General features: G+C 43.6%; 1 protein-coding gene across 1 annotated transcript; it reads left to right on the top strand.

Moving 5' to 3' along the window:
- The first annotated feature begins 14546 nt into the window (after positions 1-14546).
- Positions 14547-16072, top strand: LOC130712899 (uncharacterized). Its single transcript, XM_057562715.1, has 2 exons — positions 14547-16015; positions 16066-16072. Exons 1-2 carry the CDS (start codon positions 14547-14549, stop codon positions 16070-16072), a joined length of 1476 nt encoding a protein of 491 aa, XP_057418698.1.
- Positions 16073-18286: the final 2214 nt, after the last annotated feature.

Below are 18286 nucleotides of genomic sequence, written 5' to 3' on the forward strand. Positions count from 1 at the left end.
TAATTGATCCATCAAATCATCTATCATCGGCAACGGGTATCTGTTCTTGATCGTCGCCTTGTTCAGTTGTCGATAGTCCACACACAACCTCGACCTTCCGTCTTTCTTCTTAACTAACAACACCGGCGCTCCCCACGGTGAAACACTTGGTCGAATGAATCCTTTTGCCGAAAGATCCTCCAACTGAGATTTCAACTCCGCTAACTCCGCAGGTGCCATACGGTAAGGTGCAATCGAAATCGGTCCAGTTCCGGGTACAATGTCGATCACAAACTCCACATCGCGTACAGGCGGCAGTCCAGGTACATCTCCAGGAAAAACATCCACAAAATCTCGAACCACCGGAATACCTTGAATATCCGATTCCTTCTTCCCCTCCAGACTTAGCAATGAAAAGTACTTCTGAGTGCCCTCGCTCAACGACGCACTAATGTGGTTAATAGAAAGGTACTCGAAAAGATCCGAGTCTGGGAACACCACTTTCTTTCGACTACAGTCCAAAAGACAATGGTAGTGGGATAACCAATCCATCCCGAGGATTACATCTAGGTTTTTAAGGGGTAGACATACTAGGTTGGCATGAAAAGTTCTATCTTTATATACTACTGAACAGTGCATGCATGCGGCATTAGCAATTAGAGTCCTAGCAGGTGTAGTTACCATAAGATCAAAACTCAAAGTAGTAATAGGCAGATGTAGTCTTGATACGCAATCCTTAGAGATAAATGAATGAGTTGCACCAGAATCAAAGAGTACAGTTAGAAGATTACCGTCAATTTCACATTCCCCTCTGATCAACCCATCAGCTCCTTCAGCTTCTTCTCCATCCATTGTATACACTCTTCCCTTAGCCACTGGGCGCTTCCCACTAACAGCATTCACAGACGGTTCAACCTTCGGTGCCTTGCATTCCGTAGCCAGATGCCCAGATTTGTTGCAATTGTAGCATCTTGGTGGCCTCGTGCAATTGTTTGCATAGTGCCCGGTTCCTCCACACCGGAAACAAGTCACTTCACGGTTTGGGGTACGGCTTCCCGACCCTCCTGAAGTAGCAGCAGCCATCGGCTTGTAAGATCCCGGGGTAAACCCTCTCCCCGCAGGACGTTGATATGGCTTCCTCGCCTGAAACCTCCCTTTTCCCTGAAAACTCTGTGGTGTCGACCTCACCGGTCCTCCTGTTCCAGCCCTGTTGTATCTCCGATTCTTCATCAATTCCACCTCAGTTGCCTTCTCAACCAATGCCTGGAATCTCATGATCCCCAATGGTCTCACCGAATCTTCAATATCGGGCCTCAATCCCCTCACAAATCTCTTGCACATGTAGGGTTCATCAACTTGATCACGGAAAAACCGAAAGTACTTTGCCAGAGACTCTAACTTGGCAGCATACTCCGGAATGGTCATGCTTCCTTGTTTCAGAGTCAGAAACTGTGATTCACGCTCGTCACGAGCACTGTCTGGGAAATACTTCTCGAGAAAAGCAGTTCGAAAAGAATTCCAGTTTACCTCCACATGATTTGCCTCCATCATTCCTCTGGCGCCTCTCCACCAGTATTCAGCATCTCCCAACAACAGATAGGTTGCCAGCCCCACCTTGGCTCCCTCAGCAGTCTGTAACACTCCAAAGATCTTCTCAATCTCCTCTATCCAGAGTTCCGCTTTGTCCGGGTCAGTACCTCCCGAAAACTTAGGCGGATCCTGTCTCCTGAAGTCATTCAACCCTCTGTTCTGATCCAGGGTCGCCTCCCTCTGACGCTGGTGTTGATCACGCGCTTCCTCCGCAGCACGTCTCAAAGCATTGTCATTCGCTTGGTTAGTCATTGCCTGGGCCATAGTGGCCATCATCTCTGCTAGCTGATTCGTGTTCACCATCGTCTGTTACCCCCAAGAAAACTATTAGTCCTACTCGTAGAATAGCACCAAACTATAACATATGGTTAAACAACCATGCAATCAATTAGAACGAAAAATCGTCCTGCAGACAATCAATTTTCACTCTTTGCAGAGTCACACAACCTAGCACAGAAGACCTATTCCCCAAAGACTCCCAAAAGACTCGACTAAGCTCTGATACCACAATGTAACACCCCGACTTCCAGGTGTCACCTTAGTAACCAAAATTAAACTTTACGCGGAAAACAGGTAATTTTTTTTTCTTTCCTTTAAATCAAAGCGATAAAGAAGTAGAGACAATACCCAACAACTAAACTAACCGATATACAAATATATATACATCTGTACAGCCTCGGCTGCACTCCATGTCACGCGAAGCCGCAGTGACTCCAAAGTAGTACGCCCGCAGGCAAATATACAAACCAGAACTGTGAGTAAAAGTATCCAAATACAGTTATCCAAGAGAAAGTCGGCACTCAAAAATGGCCTGAAAGGAAGACCCCTATACTCCGACAGACTCTCTGTGATCCTCCTCAAAAGAACCACACAAAAAGCCACACATCGGAACCTACCCTGTCCCAAAAAGAAACTGACGATCAGAGCTCTACACAAAAAATGTCACTAATCCTAACCTACCCTCCCAGCTCAGCTCACCAATCATCCTCCTCCTCAACGCTGCTCGGCGAGTAGCTCTCCCCACTGCTCTCGGAGTCAGAGTCGGAATCCACCGTAATCATCTCGGTGTCCAAATCCATAACCTCCCTCCTCACTGTCCTGCGCACCGCCCTAGTCGAGCCGGTCTCCACATCCACCTCTCCTGTGAGAACATCCTCCTCCTCCACCCTCATCAAGGGGTCCACACGGTAGCCGTGCGGTGAAGAGAAAGATAAGAGACGTGAGACAGATGGGACAACAGACTCCCTCCTCGGCTGTACGAGCCTAGAGGACAACGCCACGTCGGTAGAAGCGATGGCAGTAGCCGGAGGTGGCACAACAGGTGTAGAAGCAGCAGCAGGCTCGATCTCCTCTGGGTCCTCCTCAACAGTAGGTGAAGTCGGAGGTGGTGCAGGTGGTGCATGTCCAGTGCCTGGTCCACAATGAACTGAGGGCGGCAAGTCAAAACTCAGCTCCATACGCCGTAACACTCCGCTCGTCAGGCGTCCTCGCTCATCCGTCCGGTCCTCCATGACCCTTCCCCTATACGTCGCCCGGTGACCAGCCACATCGATCACCCAAGCGGTGGGGGCATCCCTATCCAGCAACTCATATCTGATCCCCCCCGAGGGAGAGACCGTCGAGAACCAGTCGGCCATCGACATCTGGCAGCAGGCCGACCGCCCAAAGACAAACATACAAACAAAGCCAAGGCGCTAGGGTCAACTCACAGCAATAAGTAGATATACACTCAACATGTGACAGGGTATATATATATATATATAAATAAGTTGTTATATAAGCATATAAGTAATCCTAGCATGTTATGGCTCTAACACTACTTCAATAAACAAACGGCACACAGTCTCAGTCAGCATGAATGTATGCGTGAAATGCACAATATGAATCCGGATTTGTGACGCGTTCCCGTTCGCCACAAGTGAAGCATTTTCACTATGGATGGACCATTCCCGTTATCCATCCTGGATGAAATCCATCCTGGATGAACCATTCCCGTTATTCATCCTTGGTGAACCATTCCCGTTATTCACCGAATGATGAACCATTCCCGTTATTCATCATTAATGCAAGGTGAACCATTCCCGTTATTCACCATGATATGCACAGGTGAACCATTCCCGTTATTCACCCGATTGAATGCAACGTGGTTAGCCAAACAACGAATCGCCCTTACCACGAAAGTGTCTAGCTCACAACCCAATCTCAACCAAACCCAATGAGTTAGTGTCGGTCAATACAACACAACTCGGAGTAAGTGTCGGTCAATACAACACAACTCCAACAAGAAAACACAAGGGTCTAGTGTCGGTCAGTACAACACAGCCCAAACAACAAGAGCACTGGGTGTCGGTCAATACAACACGGCTCCACAACACTCCCCAAGAGTACTAAAGTACTCGGTGACTTCAATCATCACCATAGCTCACCTTAGTGGCTTTCCCCAATTCCGATAACTCTCAGCAAAGGTCGACTTTTCCCCGTCTTTCGTAAATATTTTCCCCTTCAGTTTTCCTATACTTAAACATTAATAAAAATGATTTCAATTCAGATTAGTCAGGTTATGAGTTTATTTCTCAAAATCTAGGTTTCCCAAGTCTTTAGTTTTTCAAAGCTCTATCATTCTAAGTTTTCAAAGATCAATCACCCAAAATACATTTCCCGGGGAAAGTCTAAGAATTCCAACATATGGCTAAGTCTCAAACCCCACATTTGGACTTGCCTAGGGTTGTTCATCCAACCCGAAATATCAAAGATCACCAGATCAATGAATCTCCACTCCGAAGTTGCGTCAAAACGCTCAATCCAACAAAAGCACAACATCACAAGTATGGAAAAACATCATAACACCAACTCATCATCAAAAACAACATCAGATAAAACATAAGTCGAATTTATCGACGCCTATCATGCATTCATAGCTAATATATATGTAAGTTGCCCTAACCTCGAGCTGATCCAGCTTCGCAAATCAAATCTCCTTCACAGGAATGCCTTGAAACTTCCAAAGTTCCTTCAACTGAACCTCGGAGGAAAAACAAAGCAGAATCCACACAAAATCGATTAGTTCGATCGCAATACAATACATAAACGATAGACAAAGCATCAAAGCTTCAGAATACGACAAACAGGTACGAAAGGACAAGTTTTCGAAAACGAAAAACTCCCCTCCCCTTAGGAAAACCCACGGCCATAAGGAGAAAAGGGCTTCGGCTCTTTTTCTTCGATCAAATCAGTTTACAAGGTAATTTTAGAGTAAAACTAAGGCAAAGAAACTGTCAGAACAATTTTCGGACAATCGGGCCGAAATACGACTACGCAGGGGCATTTTGGTCCAAAATAAAGGCTCAAAACTTCAAAGTTATCAGTTCTGAAAACAAATTTGACAGCAACGATCCTCATGACATCCGTGACAACAAATCCTAAAGGCACGAAGTCAGATTTCAGCTTTACGACAATAAAGTTTCGAAATGTGAGACAAAAAGAGTTTTGAGTCAATTTTTCAGATCCTGGACAACTGAATCGCAATCAGAGTTTACTGACAGAGGTTTTAGACTCTTGGGAACATAAGGAACATAACCCAATCGAGAAATCAGAGAAATCGGACAATTTTAGAAAAAGCTCAAAACTTAGAGCACAGAAACGGCTTCAGAAACGCAACAGAAACAACAATCAGAGGCAGGATTCATGATAGTTACCTCGATACCTATAAGTAGGGACGAACTGCACGAAGATTGGTCAAGGTTTCGCGAAATCTCCTTCTCCCCCCAAGCTCTCCACAATCTCGGCCAAAATGGTGAAAATGAAGAGGATATTAGCTTTTTCGCCTATTTATAGGCGGGCGAAATCGCGGGAAAATGAAAATTTCGCGATTCTGATTTTTGCAGCACGATCACCGTGGAATTCTAAGAGAGATTCTAGCGTCAGAAATCCAGAACTCAAAACAAACATCTAAGATTTGGGAAAAACGATATCGAAAAACTCAAAAGCGGTGTCGGTTAATCTGCCCCGAAAAACTACTTTTTGCTGTGATGCTCAGACGACAAAACTTCCAACAGAAGAAAGATTGGAAATGTCGAAACAAGTCTGGCAACGCGGACGGAATCTTCGTTAGAAGTCCCGAATAGAAAAATCTTCATCCATTGCTCGAAAATAGGGTTTCGAAGCAAGGAAATTAGCGTCGGCGGACATCCGAAAAGTGAAACCTATCATGCGTACAGTCCAGAGTTCCGAAATGAAACGCTGGTCGATGGAAAAATAAAGAGAATCTTTAAATTTTCCGAGAGTTCGAAATCTCACTCAAAACGTTGCTTTAAGAGCGAAATAGCCTATTCTGGACACGCTCGCCCTAAGGCAAGTGTGCAGACGACTCGCACTAACTCCGAAAACAACTACGCAACATTCCTCAAGCAATTCCTGAACTTTCTTCTTCATTAATCTTCCTCAAATATCAAACTCCTGTCACGCTTACACTGATCCTACGCGTGAGTCGGAAACTAGCTTGTTCTGAAAATTCAGGTCTTACACCAACCACGTCGGATACTTCACTTCTCTGATGAACTCCGCCGTCAGCAACTTGTCTACCTCTTGTTGGACTGCTTTTCCCTTGTCTCCGCCCAAGCGCCGCCTGAGTTGTGAAACTGGCTTGACGCTTGGATTCAACGCTAACCGATGGCATATGAAATTTGGGTCGATTCCAGGCATATCTTTACAGCTCCAAGCAAACAAGTCCAAGTTCTCTCCCAGCAACTTTGTCAGACATGCCTCTTGTTCGCTCGACAACCTAGTCCCGATCTTTAGAGTGCGATCGCCAAACGTTAGCGCCTTTGTTTCCTCAATTGGCGTGGGCCTGTTCACCCGCCCCTCGCCTCGTGGGTCAAGATTTTCATCCGAAGTCTCAATTTCATAACATCTGTGCCCGACCAACGCACTCTTTTTGCCATACAGGTTGAGGCAATTATTGTAACATTCCCTCGCCATCTTCTGGTCAACCTTCAGCTTGCCAACCTTTCCATTGCTTAGTGGATACTTGACCGCCAAGTGAGCTGTTGAAATTACGGCACAGAGACGATTCAATGTATTTCGCCCAATGATGACATTGTATGATGCCACCACCTGGAGAACCAGGTACCTTACCTTCAAAACCTTGGCACACTCATCTTCTCCGAATATTGTGTCTAGATCGATGTATCCGCGCACCATTACTTGCTCACCTGCAAAACCCACCAGGGTGCCCGCATACGGAGTCAAGTCATTGTCAGTTAGTCCCATCTTGTCGAATGCGTCACCATAGATGATATCCGCCGAACTACCCTGATCCAGGAGTACCCTTCTGACGTTGAAACTTTGCAACCTTAATTGCACTACTATCGGGTCATCTTTGTGGGGTTTTATCCCCTCAAAGTCGGCCATCGAAATTGTTATGTCAGGGTGCACAAATCCAAATGCAACTTCATGAACCGAATTAACCGCGCGAACATGGCGCTTTCTCGCCGCATGTGTGTCACCACCGCCACCAAATCCTCCGGCGATGGTGATTATGGTCCCGACGGGCGGTCCTGAGTGTTGAGCGAACGTATCATCAGCCCCCTTTGTGGCGATAGCCGCCGACTCTTGCCTCTTCTTGCCCTTATTGTCCGCTCCTTTCTCCTCTTGCTTATATGCTTTGTTTTGATCGCCATTGTTGCGCCACGGGCCTTGGCGATTTCCTTGGTATCCTGCTCGTATCAACTTATCAATCTCCCGCTGCAAAGTCCAACAATCGTCCGTATAGTGCCCAGCGGACCTATGGAATTCACACCACTTCTTGGAATTGGCATCCCGTGGCTGATACTTTGGAGCCTCCGGCTCGTCCACTAGATTTGCGTCCCTCGCCCCTCGGAGCATATCCGATAAATCTGTATTCATCACCATATCAGTCTCCTCCCGCTGGCGATGGGACTTGGATTGCCAAGGCCGGCGTTGTTCATAATCATCACGCCGTGGATACAACTGTTCCTTGGCTGGTTTGAATACCGCCTTCCCCATATCTTGTCTCTGCTGTTTGCCATCCCCCTTATCCTCGCCATTCTTATCTTTTTTCGCGAACGCGTCGCCTTTTTCTAGTCTCGCGCGCTTCCTTTTGAAAGCATCGTCCTCTTCATCTAGGATATAAGTGCTAGCGCGAGCACGCATCTCTTCCATCGAACGTGCCGGCTTGCATGTCAACTTGCTGTTCAAACCTCCTGGCAATAAACCATTCTTGAATGCTAGAGCGCAGGCTCGAGGTTCCTCGTCTTCTACCTTAACCGATGCAGCACTGTATCGGGCCATGTACTCCTTCAGTGACTCTCCATCTTGCTGGCGAATGTTGTATAGGTCATTGATCGTTATCGGCTGATTCTTATTCGCCGAGAATTGCACCAGAAATTTGGATGAAAAGTCTCTGAAATTCGAAATCGATCCGCGCGGCAAGGTCGTGAACCATGCCATCGCCGTTGATTTGAATGTCGACGGAAACATCCTGCACTTCACCGCATCCGATGCCGCAATTATCACCATTTTAGTGTTGAAATACAGCAGATGATCTTTCGGATCAGAATCTCCACTGTAGGAATCCAGAACTAACGTTTTCATATTATCCGGAATTGCTACACTCTCAACGTCCTCCGAGAACGGACGGAATTCAGCTACTGAATCCGCTTCCCTGCTTCCATCATCTTGTTGTCTGCGGCGGTAGAAATCTAACTGAGCTTGCAGATGTTCATTCCGCTACATAATGTTTCCAATGCTGCGCATCATATGGCGCCATTGCTCCTGTGTCACCGTCGGTTGTTGCTCTGGAGCAGGTGAATTCTCTGGTGAGCGGTCCAGAGATCCGACCTGCGAAGGCGATGGAGGAGGTGGTGGTGATGGAGGAGGAGAAGGCGGTTGTACTCCCGCCGTTCGTATCGGAGAATCCAGGACAACTCGATGAGGCCGTCGAGGCGGCGAAATTCGCTGTCGCACTGGTGAATGATGCTGCCTCCTGCGTCGAGTCTCCATCTAAACCAGGAATGACATAAACTCGATCGGAAGACGAACACCGGTTACAGAATCAAAATCACAGAATCAAAATCAGAAAACCAGAGAGTCGCCTGATCGCAATCAGAGATAACTTCTTGCACAATCAATCCACGTGAATGGGAGTAGAAAGTTTACAGTCCCCACAGACGGCGCCAAATGTTCTAGGAGTGAACATTGAGGATAGGTGTAGTACCTAGAAGGTGGTGAATTGTGCTAGAGAGAGAGTGAGAATGGGAGAAAGAATGCTGAACTTCATGTGTGATTTCATTGAATGAGCCAAAAGTCCTTTACAATTGGTAACTACCTCCTATTTATAGAGTTTGGGTACTACCTATTGGGCCAATTGGGCCTCCGGAGCTGAGGCCCAAACTAAGGCCAGGTCCCTGCCTTGGGGCGGGCCACACACTGGGCGCTGCCCCTCTAGGGGCTCGCCCAGTCCAACTATGGTCCATGAGAACGATGGGCTTGCACGCGAGGGAGATTTGTGGATCAGTGGATCCTCGTGATTTGGTCGACTGCGGTCACCGTGAGATTTTTGTGAAGTATTGCAGCTTCACGTGATTGTACATCTACGGATGTATGTGATTGGCCAAGGCAGGTTTGGTGGGTTGTGTGATGTGAGGTTTCGTTAGTAACTGACTAACTGACTTTTTCTCATAAAAGACATATAATGTACTTATATTATGTTGCTGTTGATCTTATTATTATCATGTTTTTTTTTTGTTAGACCTGACCCTGTTGTTTGTTATATGTTTATTTGGGGGGGGGGTAGATGCCGGCCTCTACGATAGTGGAGACTATCACGAGGTGGGAGATCGTTCTGGATAATCCAGAGGAAGACCGGCTCTGGGAGACCGACAATTCCGGAGTTCGGAGGATCTATGTCGGCGGTGCGGTACTCTTGGAAAGAAACAGGACTGGAACGCTCATAAGAAGTCAGATTCTCAAGGATGGGTCAGTGATGTGTCTGCATCCTCCAGCTAGGTTTCAGAAAGACAAAGAAGAAGAAGACCCTTCGGAGGACACGGAGGAAGATCCTTCGGAGGATACGACAGGGGAGTCACGCTTGCAAGAAGAGGAGGAGGCAGTGGAGTCTCCACCACCTGAGGCCAAGCCGGAAGTCCAGGCGCAGCGCATTCCTGGGCGTCCAAGTTGCTTTAGGGTGGGACCTCGGAAGAGTGTGATCAAGCTAGAGCGGGCCAAGAAGAGGGCGCGAGAAGTAGAAGCTGCTGATCCTGAACGGGATCTGGACTAGGACTTTCCTTTCTGTGGGTTTGAGAGACCGTATCGGACTATCATTTATTTTTCTTGTTTTTGGGATTTTATTTATTGTAGGGCTTTCGCCCAAGGATTCGTTTATTGTACTATTGGCTTTAAGGTTATCTTTTATTTAAAGAGTTATTTTATTCATAAACGTTTGTCGTATTTATTCCGCAAATTTACTCGTGAAGGTTAAGTTTCGAAATAATTGGATTTTGTCATTAAATCAAGATTAATAAATGAACGGCGAAAATTTATTGTGAAAATAGTGATGTTTGGTTACTGTGTGACCCTCGAGAAATCGGGGCGTTACATTCTATCGGGCGGAATTTTTCTTTTTATGCCATTCAGCTCGACCTTGTGGTGGATTCTTCAGTGCATGCCTTTTGGCCGGCTAAGACGTCCTTAGGTTGGTGGCTGAGAAGTCGGACGGAACGGGAGTCCCCCAGCTCGGTGTGTCATGAATTGACATGTCATGATTTGTTGACGGGATACTATTTTTTTTTTTTACTTTCATCTTGCATGTCTCTTGATTCGAGACCTTTCATTTGTTTGGTCACTTGTGGTAAGCAAATCGGTTTTCTTACTAGTGCCAGTTATGTTTTTTTTTTTGCAAGTAGTTGATGCGTGATTCCATTTTGTTAGAGACTATGTCTATTTGCCAATTTTGTTGGAGAGTGTGTCTTTAGCCTCCCTACCTTGACTTGTTGGTCTTGGTCCTTTTGTAGCCGAGAAAACACTGCCCGAATGTTTCTTCCGGAGCCATTCAGCCCGACCTTATGGCGGATGCTTCGGTGCATGCCTTTTTATCGGCTAGATGCCTCAAGCCTGTGGTTGAGAAGCCAACCAGAACATAATCCCCCCCCCCCCCCCACAATTTGGCATGTCCAGCTTTGTTGATGAGATGCTCTTTTCTGATTGAGAACTAAAGTGTGACTTAAAGTCCCACATTGTTTAAAAATGGGTGAAGTGAACAATTTATAAGAAATGTGACCCATAAAACCAACGCCTTAGATTTTTGGGTAAATATGTGGTGTCCAAGTCTCTTGTGGTCTTCGGTGTTGGCCCATTGGTGCATGGTTTCATACTTTGGCCTCCCCTGTCTACCCAACAAGTGGTATCAAAGCCAATGGTTGGTGTAGTCATATTGACAACTCCTTGTATCGTAAGCCTTCCTAAAGGTGAGTTCAGGTTACGTGTTCCGTTGACGCAGCGAAGCGAACGATGGTGCAAGTGTGAATAGCTTCCGCAAAAAGGAAGCAAGGTGATGTGGTGGTGACTCGCACTTGAAGGGAATAATGTTGAGAATACAAGTGTGAGTTGGAGTCTCACATTGGTAAAATATGGGTAGGTGAAGATTTTATAAGAGATGTGACTCATAAACCTATGGCCTTAAGGTTTTGGGTAAAGATGTATAGTCCAAATCTTTTGGTGGCCTTCAGTGTTGGTCCATTGGTGCCTGGTCTCATGCTTTGGGCTCCTCCTATCTCCCGAACAAGTGATTTCATAGTCGATGATTGGTGTAGCCATAGTGACAACTCCTTGTATAGAAAGTCTTCCTGGAAGTAAGATTACGTGGAATGCCTCGCTGACGCGATGAAGCGAACACCGGTGCAAGTGTGGATAGCTTCGATAGAGGAGGAGCATGGTAATGTGGTGGTGACTCGCACTTGGACGGAAAATGTTAAAAATTCAAGTGCGAGTTGGACTCTCACATTGGTTAAATATGAGTGAGGTGAAGACTTTATAAAAGATGTGACCATAAACTGAATGATTTAAGGTTTTTGGTAAAAGATGTAGTGTCAAAATGTCTTGGTAGTTTTCGGTGATGGCTCATCGGTACATGGTCTCATACTTTGGGCTTCCCCTATATCTCCTTAACAAGCTCCCCTGAGAGGCAAAAAGATCAGCCATCTTCTGCATGCAATTTTACTAGAGAGGGTCTCGTTTTGTAGAAAAATAAGATCAGGGTCAACAATCGCAAAAAATGTAAACTTGGGGGTCCAAAAGTGCATTTAAGCCTTATTTATACTTTTTATTTTCATAAAGCAATAAAACAAAACTTATAAAGTAATAAAGCTATTTGGATGAAAGAGAAAAAATATTTTTTTATGCTAAGAACTCATAAAGCAAAGTTGCTTATATAAACTGGTTCTTATTTTTAAGAAATAAGAACTTCACGTCACCCACCTTGCTCTTCTTTCCGCTTTCAACGCCATGGCATCGCTGCTTCGCGGTGAGATCTTCGCGTTGTCCTTTTCTTTCTTACAAGTTTCAATCTCATTTCTTATATTCATTGTACTTTTATCACTGATCACATAAATCAGGGTTGATCCAGCTATCCACGTAAGCATTTTTATCTCAGTTAGAGATCCAAGTCATCATTCGCCGGAGCTCCGGGCTCCGGCGAGGACCTGCTCCACACAAATTGCAAACGAGAGGACCCAGATTTGTAAAATTTTTGATGAGGGATTTACTTCAGACAGCGGGACAAAGACAGGGACCAATATGATGATTAACCCTTAAAAAAAATTAGATAAAAATGTTTTACTTTAAAGTTCGTTTTAGGCCTCATTTAGTGTTGGGCCGACCCTATTTCTTGCAATCCCTTTCTTCACACTGTTCTCCGATGAGAGCTTTAGTGATTTTTAAAGATTATACAATGAGTGAATTAGAAAATAATAAGAGACATTTATAATATACTTTTACATTATGCAGAGTTCTTACTAGCTTTACATGCATGTCTTGAAGGTTTGGTGAATTCTTCAATAAGATGGTTGGACAATGTTGTCGCCTGTAACAAAAGAAAATTTGAACTGGAAATGCTTAATGAGATCAATCAAGATTTCATGTTGGCAGCCCAAAACATGGAATTGGTGCCAAATTAACTTTGAAGTGATTTGAACTCTAAAAGTAGTTAGGGAGCTTTAGCTTTGTGGCTTTATGGATACTCTGCAGTTCTCTTATCTCATAAATTATACCAATTCCTATTTATTGTTAGAAATCACATGGATTTCTTCAATGGGATCCCAAACATAGCAAAAGGGAGAATAGGAAAATTGATTCCAATATTCATTCATTATTAAAATTGATAATGGAAAAATACAATGAGTATACTATTTATAGCTCAACTTCCTAACTAACTATTTCACTACTAACAAACTATCAACTAACTATTCCTAATCACTAAATGTGATTCTTATATTTCTAATATCCCCCGCAAGCTGAATGTGGTATGTGATCAGTGCATTTTGGCACATACTTTCTTGTTTTGTAAGATAACATGTTGAAAGCTTTTCTCACCTAAGATTAACTTTTTACCATGTTTCTTAACTTTGGTCCATAGTTGAGCTTTAAAATAATTTTTGCCTACACTACTTGTTTTTGCAGAATAAATTATAAAAGCCAATGGTCCCCATGAATTTTCAAGCAGTTTTTCCAGCCAAGGAGAAGCACTTTTCCAGCAAACATGGCAGCAAACATGGTAGGAATAATGGAAGGAATATTGGCTGGACAAGCACTTGAGATTCGAATAAATTAAGAAGCCAATTCCAGCCAACATTCCATCAAGCACATGGGCCAATTCCAACCAATTCAATACATTTTTCCAGCAAACAAAAGCACTAAACTTGGCTGGACAATCAAGACTAATTCGGCTGGGACTTAATGGAGACATGGAGTGGAATCCTTGGCTGGAAAAGCACTACACTTGGCTGGACATTCAATGAAAATTCGGTTGGACTTTGGAGTGGACTTTGGGGCCTATAAATAGCTTATCTTTGTATCAAATAAGAGCATCATATTTTCCTTCATTCTGAACTAGCTCTTTTCTCTCTTTGTACCACCTTATGTTTATGTTCTTAGAACTCTTAAGAGTTAGGATGGAAGCCATGAAGAACTAAAGTTTCATAGATTGATCTGCTGTATTCAGGTTCCATCACAACTTTGAGTGTGCGACAGCGGATAACCGAGTGTCGCTTCCCTGAACTACAGTTTTTACTCGTTTTGACCCGTGTGCGACAGCGGATCAAATTGGCGCCGTTGCCGGGGACTCTTGTTATTGTTAACTAAGTTAGAGTCATAGGTTTAATGTTCCTAGCTTAGGCCATAGTTTCCTTCTGCAAGTCAGTTTGCTGTCAGATTTTTGCTATTTTTAGGTTAGCCGGTTTTTGAAAAAAAATTGTGTCCGATTGGAGATCTGTTTTAACCACCTCATGTGAAAAAATTCTCCGGTCATTAGTCCCATTACGGGACTTTGATCCCCATTTTCCAAATTCCATCGTTTACTATTTTTAAAGAATTTTTTACTGTTTTCATGGTCTCCAAAAACCTTCAAAAAATTCTCAAAAATCACATTTCCTCTTATTAGATCAAATTTGAGTTTTTAGATTTTTCTGATTTTTTTTGAATCGTTTTCCCTCATTGTGTTTGTCTTTGTCGGTTAAGGACATTGTTGGCATTTTTGTAATTGTTTCTGTATTATTGTGTAGTGCTGCTGAATTGTTGTTGTATTACTGCATTGCTGTACATTAGCCCTGGCTACTAGGTCTTCTTGTTCCAAACTCTTTGATTTTGATCCTGAGATTGAAAGAACATTGCACAAACAACATAGAACAGTCCAGGGTAGCAATAGTTCACCACACTTAATTGATTCTGATCCTGAAAATTTGATAGATATGGCTGAGCAAACTTTAAGGCAACTTGCAGCCCCTGATGTGAATTATAATGGCTTATGCATTGAATATCCTGGTACTGAGGCACCTTTTGAACTAAAATCTGGTTTGATACACTTGTTGCCAAAGTTTAATGGTCTTGCAGGTGAGGATCCTCATAAGCATCTGAAGGAATTCCAGGTCGTGTGCTCCACACCATCAAGGCCTGAAGGAATCACTGAAGACCACATCAAACTCAGAGCCTTTCCATTCTCATTACAAGGTGCAGCAAAAGACTGGATATATTACCTTGAGCCAAACTCCATCACAAGCTGGAATGCCCTCAAAAGAGTGTTCCTTGAAAGATATTTCCCTGCCTCCAGAGTATCCTCAATCAGAAAAGATATATGTGGTATTAGGCAGGAAAATGAGTCATTAGCTGAATACTGGGAGAGATTTAAGAAGTTAGTTGCAAGCTGCCCTCAACACCAGATCAGTGAACAATTACTCATCCAGTATTTTTATGAGGGATTGTTACCAATGGATAGAAGCATTCTTGATGCTGCTAGTGGTGGAGCACTTGTTGATAAAACCCCAGCTGCTGCCAAGGCCTTGATTGAAAAGGTGTCTCTCAACTCCCAACAGTTCACCACTCGAAGCAGTTCTGTCCAAACCAAGGGTGTGCATGAAATTCAGGTTTCTTCCAACAAAGCTGTAGAAACCAGAATTGATGAGCTTACCTCTCTGGTGAAAAAACTGGTAGCAGGCACATCTCAGCCAGCTGGAACAGCTCACACAAAATGGGTATGTGGTATTTGTACTTCTCCTGAGCATCCAACTGACATTTGTCCTGTCTTACAAAATGAATCAGGTGCTGAGATCCCTCAGGCCTATGCAGCAAATCTTTACAACAATCCTGACCTGTCAACAAACAGATACCATCCCAGTTGGAAGAACCATTCAAACCTGAGATATGGAAACCAACAGTCCAACCACCAACAGAATCCACAACGAGTGGCTACTCCTGCACCCTCTGGATCTGGACCTTCCTTAGAGAACATTGTCAAACAAATGGCTGTCAACAATCTCCAGTTCCAACAGAGAACAGACTCTAGCATCCAGATCATCAATACACAGATTGGACAGCTTGCTACTCAAATAAATACTATGCAGTCCCAAGGATCAAGCCAACTTCCTGCACAAACAGTTGTCAATCCAACTGGTCCTGCTAATGTGAGTGCAATTACCCTGAGATCCGGTAAAGTTGCAGAAACAACCACCAAAAAAATTCCTGAGGTAACATCTGAACCTTCTTCATCTGTGGTAGAAACTGATGATGTTCCTGAGAAATATGCACCACCAGTTCCCTTTCCAAACAGAATTCAGAAAAATAAAAGGTTTGACGAAGGGGATAAAGAAAAAGAAATTCTAGATGTATTCAGGAAAGTTGCAGTTAACATTCCGCTTCTTGATGTCATTAAGCAGATTCCAAAGTATGCAGAGTTTCTGAAAGATTTGTGTACAAACAAGAGAAAATTGAAAGGAAGTGATAGAGTAAGTTTGGGAAGAAATATCTCTGCCTTTTATTCAGCCCAAACCTTCATCTGAAAAGGTTACAGGCGAGCAGAATGTTTCATCCCTCACTCAGGTTTTGCCACAGAAACAGAAAGATCCAGGCACTTTTGCTATCCCTTGTACCATCGGGGATAATAAATATGAGAACTGCATGCTTGATTTAGGAGCTGGCATTAACGTTATGCCTACTTCTATTTATAACATCCTTCATCCTGGCCCTTTGCAGCATACAGGTTTAATTGTCCAGCTGGCAAACAGGAGTAACGCTCGGCCTAAAGGAGTGGTGGAAGATGTTCTTGTTCAAGTTAATGAATTAATCTTTCCTGCAGATTTTTACATTCTGGACATGGAAGGAGAAACTAAATCCAGCAGGGCTCCCATCATTTTAGGCAGACCATTCATGAAAACAGCAAAAACAAAAATTGATGTTGACAATGGAACCATGTCCATGGAATTTGGTGACATTATTGCAAAATTCAACATTGATGATGCCATGAAACATCCCTTGGAAGATCATTCTGTCTTTCATATTGGAGTAATCTCTGAATTAGTTGATGACACTTTTTCTGAATTATTTTCACCTGAATGGCCATCCTTATCTGGTTTTGATGATACTTACTCATGTGTTGATTGTACTGACACTAACATTTGTGTTGTTTGTGCTGAGATTGATGCTGCTTTGCAGGGTGATATGTTAGCTACAGGTGAAGTTCTTGTTAGTGAAGATGTTTATGCCGCTGAAGCTCTTGACATCCCAGCTTCCCCAAACACTCCATCCATCGAGCTGCCCCCATCCTTAGAGCTGAAGCAGCTCCCGGATAATCTGAAATATGCTTATTTGGAGAGTGATGAGAAACTCCCTGTTATTATTTCTTCTAACCTTGATTTAGAGCAGGAAAATAAACTTTTGCAGGTTTTGAAGAAACACAGAAAGGCAATTGGTTGGACATTAGCTGACATTCCAGGAATTAGCCCTTCCATGTGCATGCACCGGATTTTACTTGAAGATGGTGCAAAAACAGTGAGGCAGCCCCAAAGGAGGCTTAATCCTTTGATTCTTGATGTTGTGAAGAAAGAGGTAACCAAACTATTGCAAGCAGGTATCATTTACCCCATCTCTGACAGCAAATGGGTAAGCCCAATACAGGTAGTACCTAAGAAATCTGGACTCACAGTGGTGAAAAATGAAAAAAATGAACTTGTTCCCACTAGAATTCAGAACAGTTGGAGAGTTTGTATTGATTACAGGAGATTGAACCAGGCTACTAGAAAGGATCACTTTCCTTTACCATTCATTGACCAAATGCTTGAAAGACTTGCAGGGAAATCACATTACTGTTTTCTTGACGGTTTTTCAGGTTACTTTCAGATTCATATTGCACCGGAAGATCAAGAGAAGACCACCTTTACTTGTCCATTTGGTACTTTTGCTTACAGGAGGATGCCTTTTGGTCTTTGCAATGCCCCTGGCACCTTCCAAAGGTGCATGATTAGCATTTTTGCTGATTTTATTGAAAAGTGCATGGAAGTTTTTATGGATGATTTCACTGTTTATGGTTCTTCTTTTGATGATTGTTTGAGAAGTCTGAGCTTGGTTTTACAGAGATGCATCGAAACTGACCTTGTTTTAAATTATGAAAAATGTCATTTTATGGTTGAGCAGGGAATTGTTCTTGGTCACATTATTTCTGAAAAAGGAATTTCTGTTGATCCTGCTAAGCTTGATGTGATTTCTACATTACCTTACCCTTCTTGCATTCGCGAGATTCGTTCTTTTCTTGGTCATGCAGGTTTTTACAGGCGGTTCATTAAGGATTTCAGCAAGATAGCCCTTCCGCTGTCAAACTTGTTGAAAAATGACGTCCCTTTCAACTTTGATGACAAATGCAAGCAAGCGTTTGACTTCTTGAAGAAAGCATTAACCTCCTCTCCCATCATTCAGCCCCCTGACTGGACCCTACCCTTTGAGCTCATGTGCGATGCTTCTAATTATGCTGTTGGGGCTATCCTTGCACAAAGAATTAACAAATCTGCCCATGTTATTTCCTATGCTTCTAGGACTTTGGATTCTGCACAGTCAAATTACACCACCACTGAAAAGGAACTTCTAGCCATTGTTTTTGCTCTTGATAAATTCAGATCATATTTGCTAGGTTCCAAGGTTGTTGTTTTTACTGACCATGCAGCAT

Source organism: Lotus japonicus, chromosome 4 (genome assembly GCF_012489685.1).
Source record: "Lotus japonicus ecotype B-129 chromosome 4, LjGifu_v1.2".
Taxonomy (NCBI): domain Eukaryota; kingdom Viridiplantae; phylum Streptophyta; class Magnoliopsida; order Fabales; family Fabaceae; genus Lotus; species Lotus japonicus.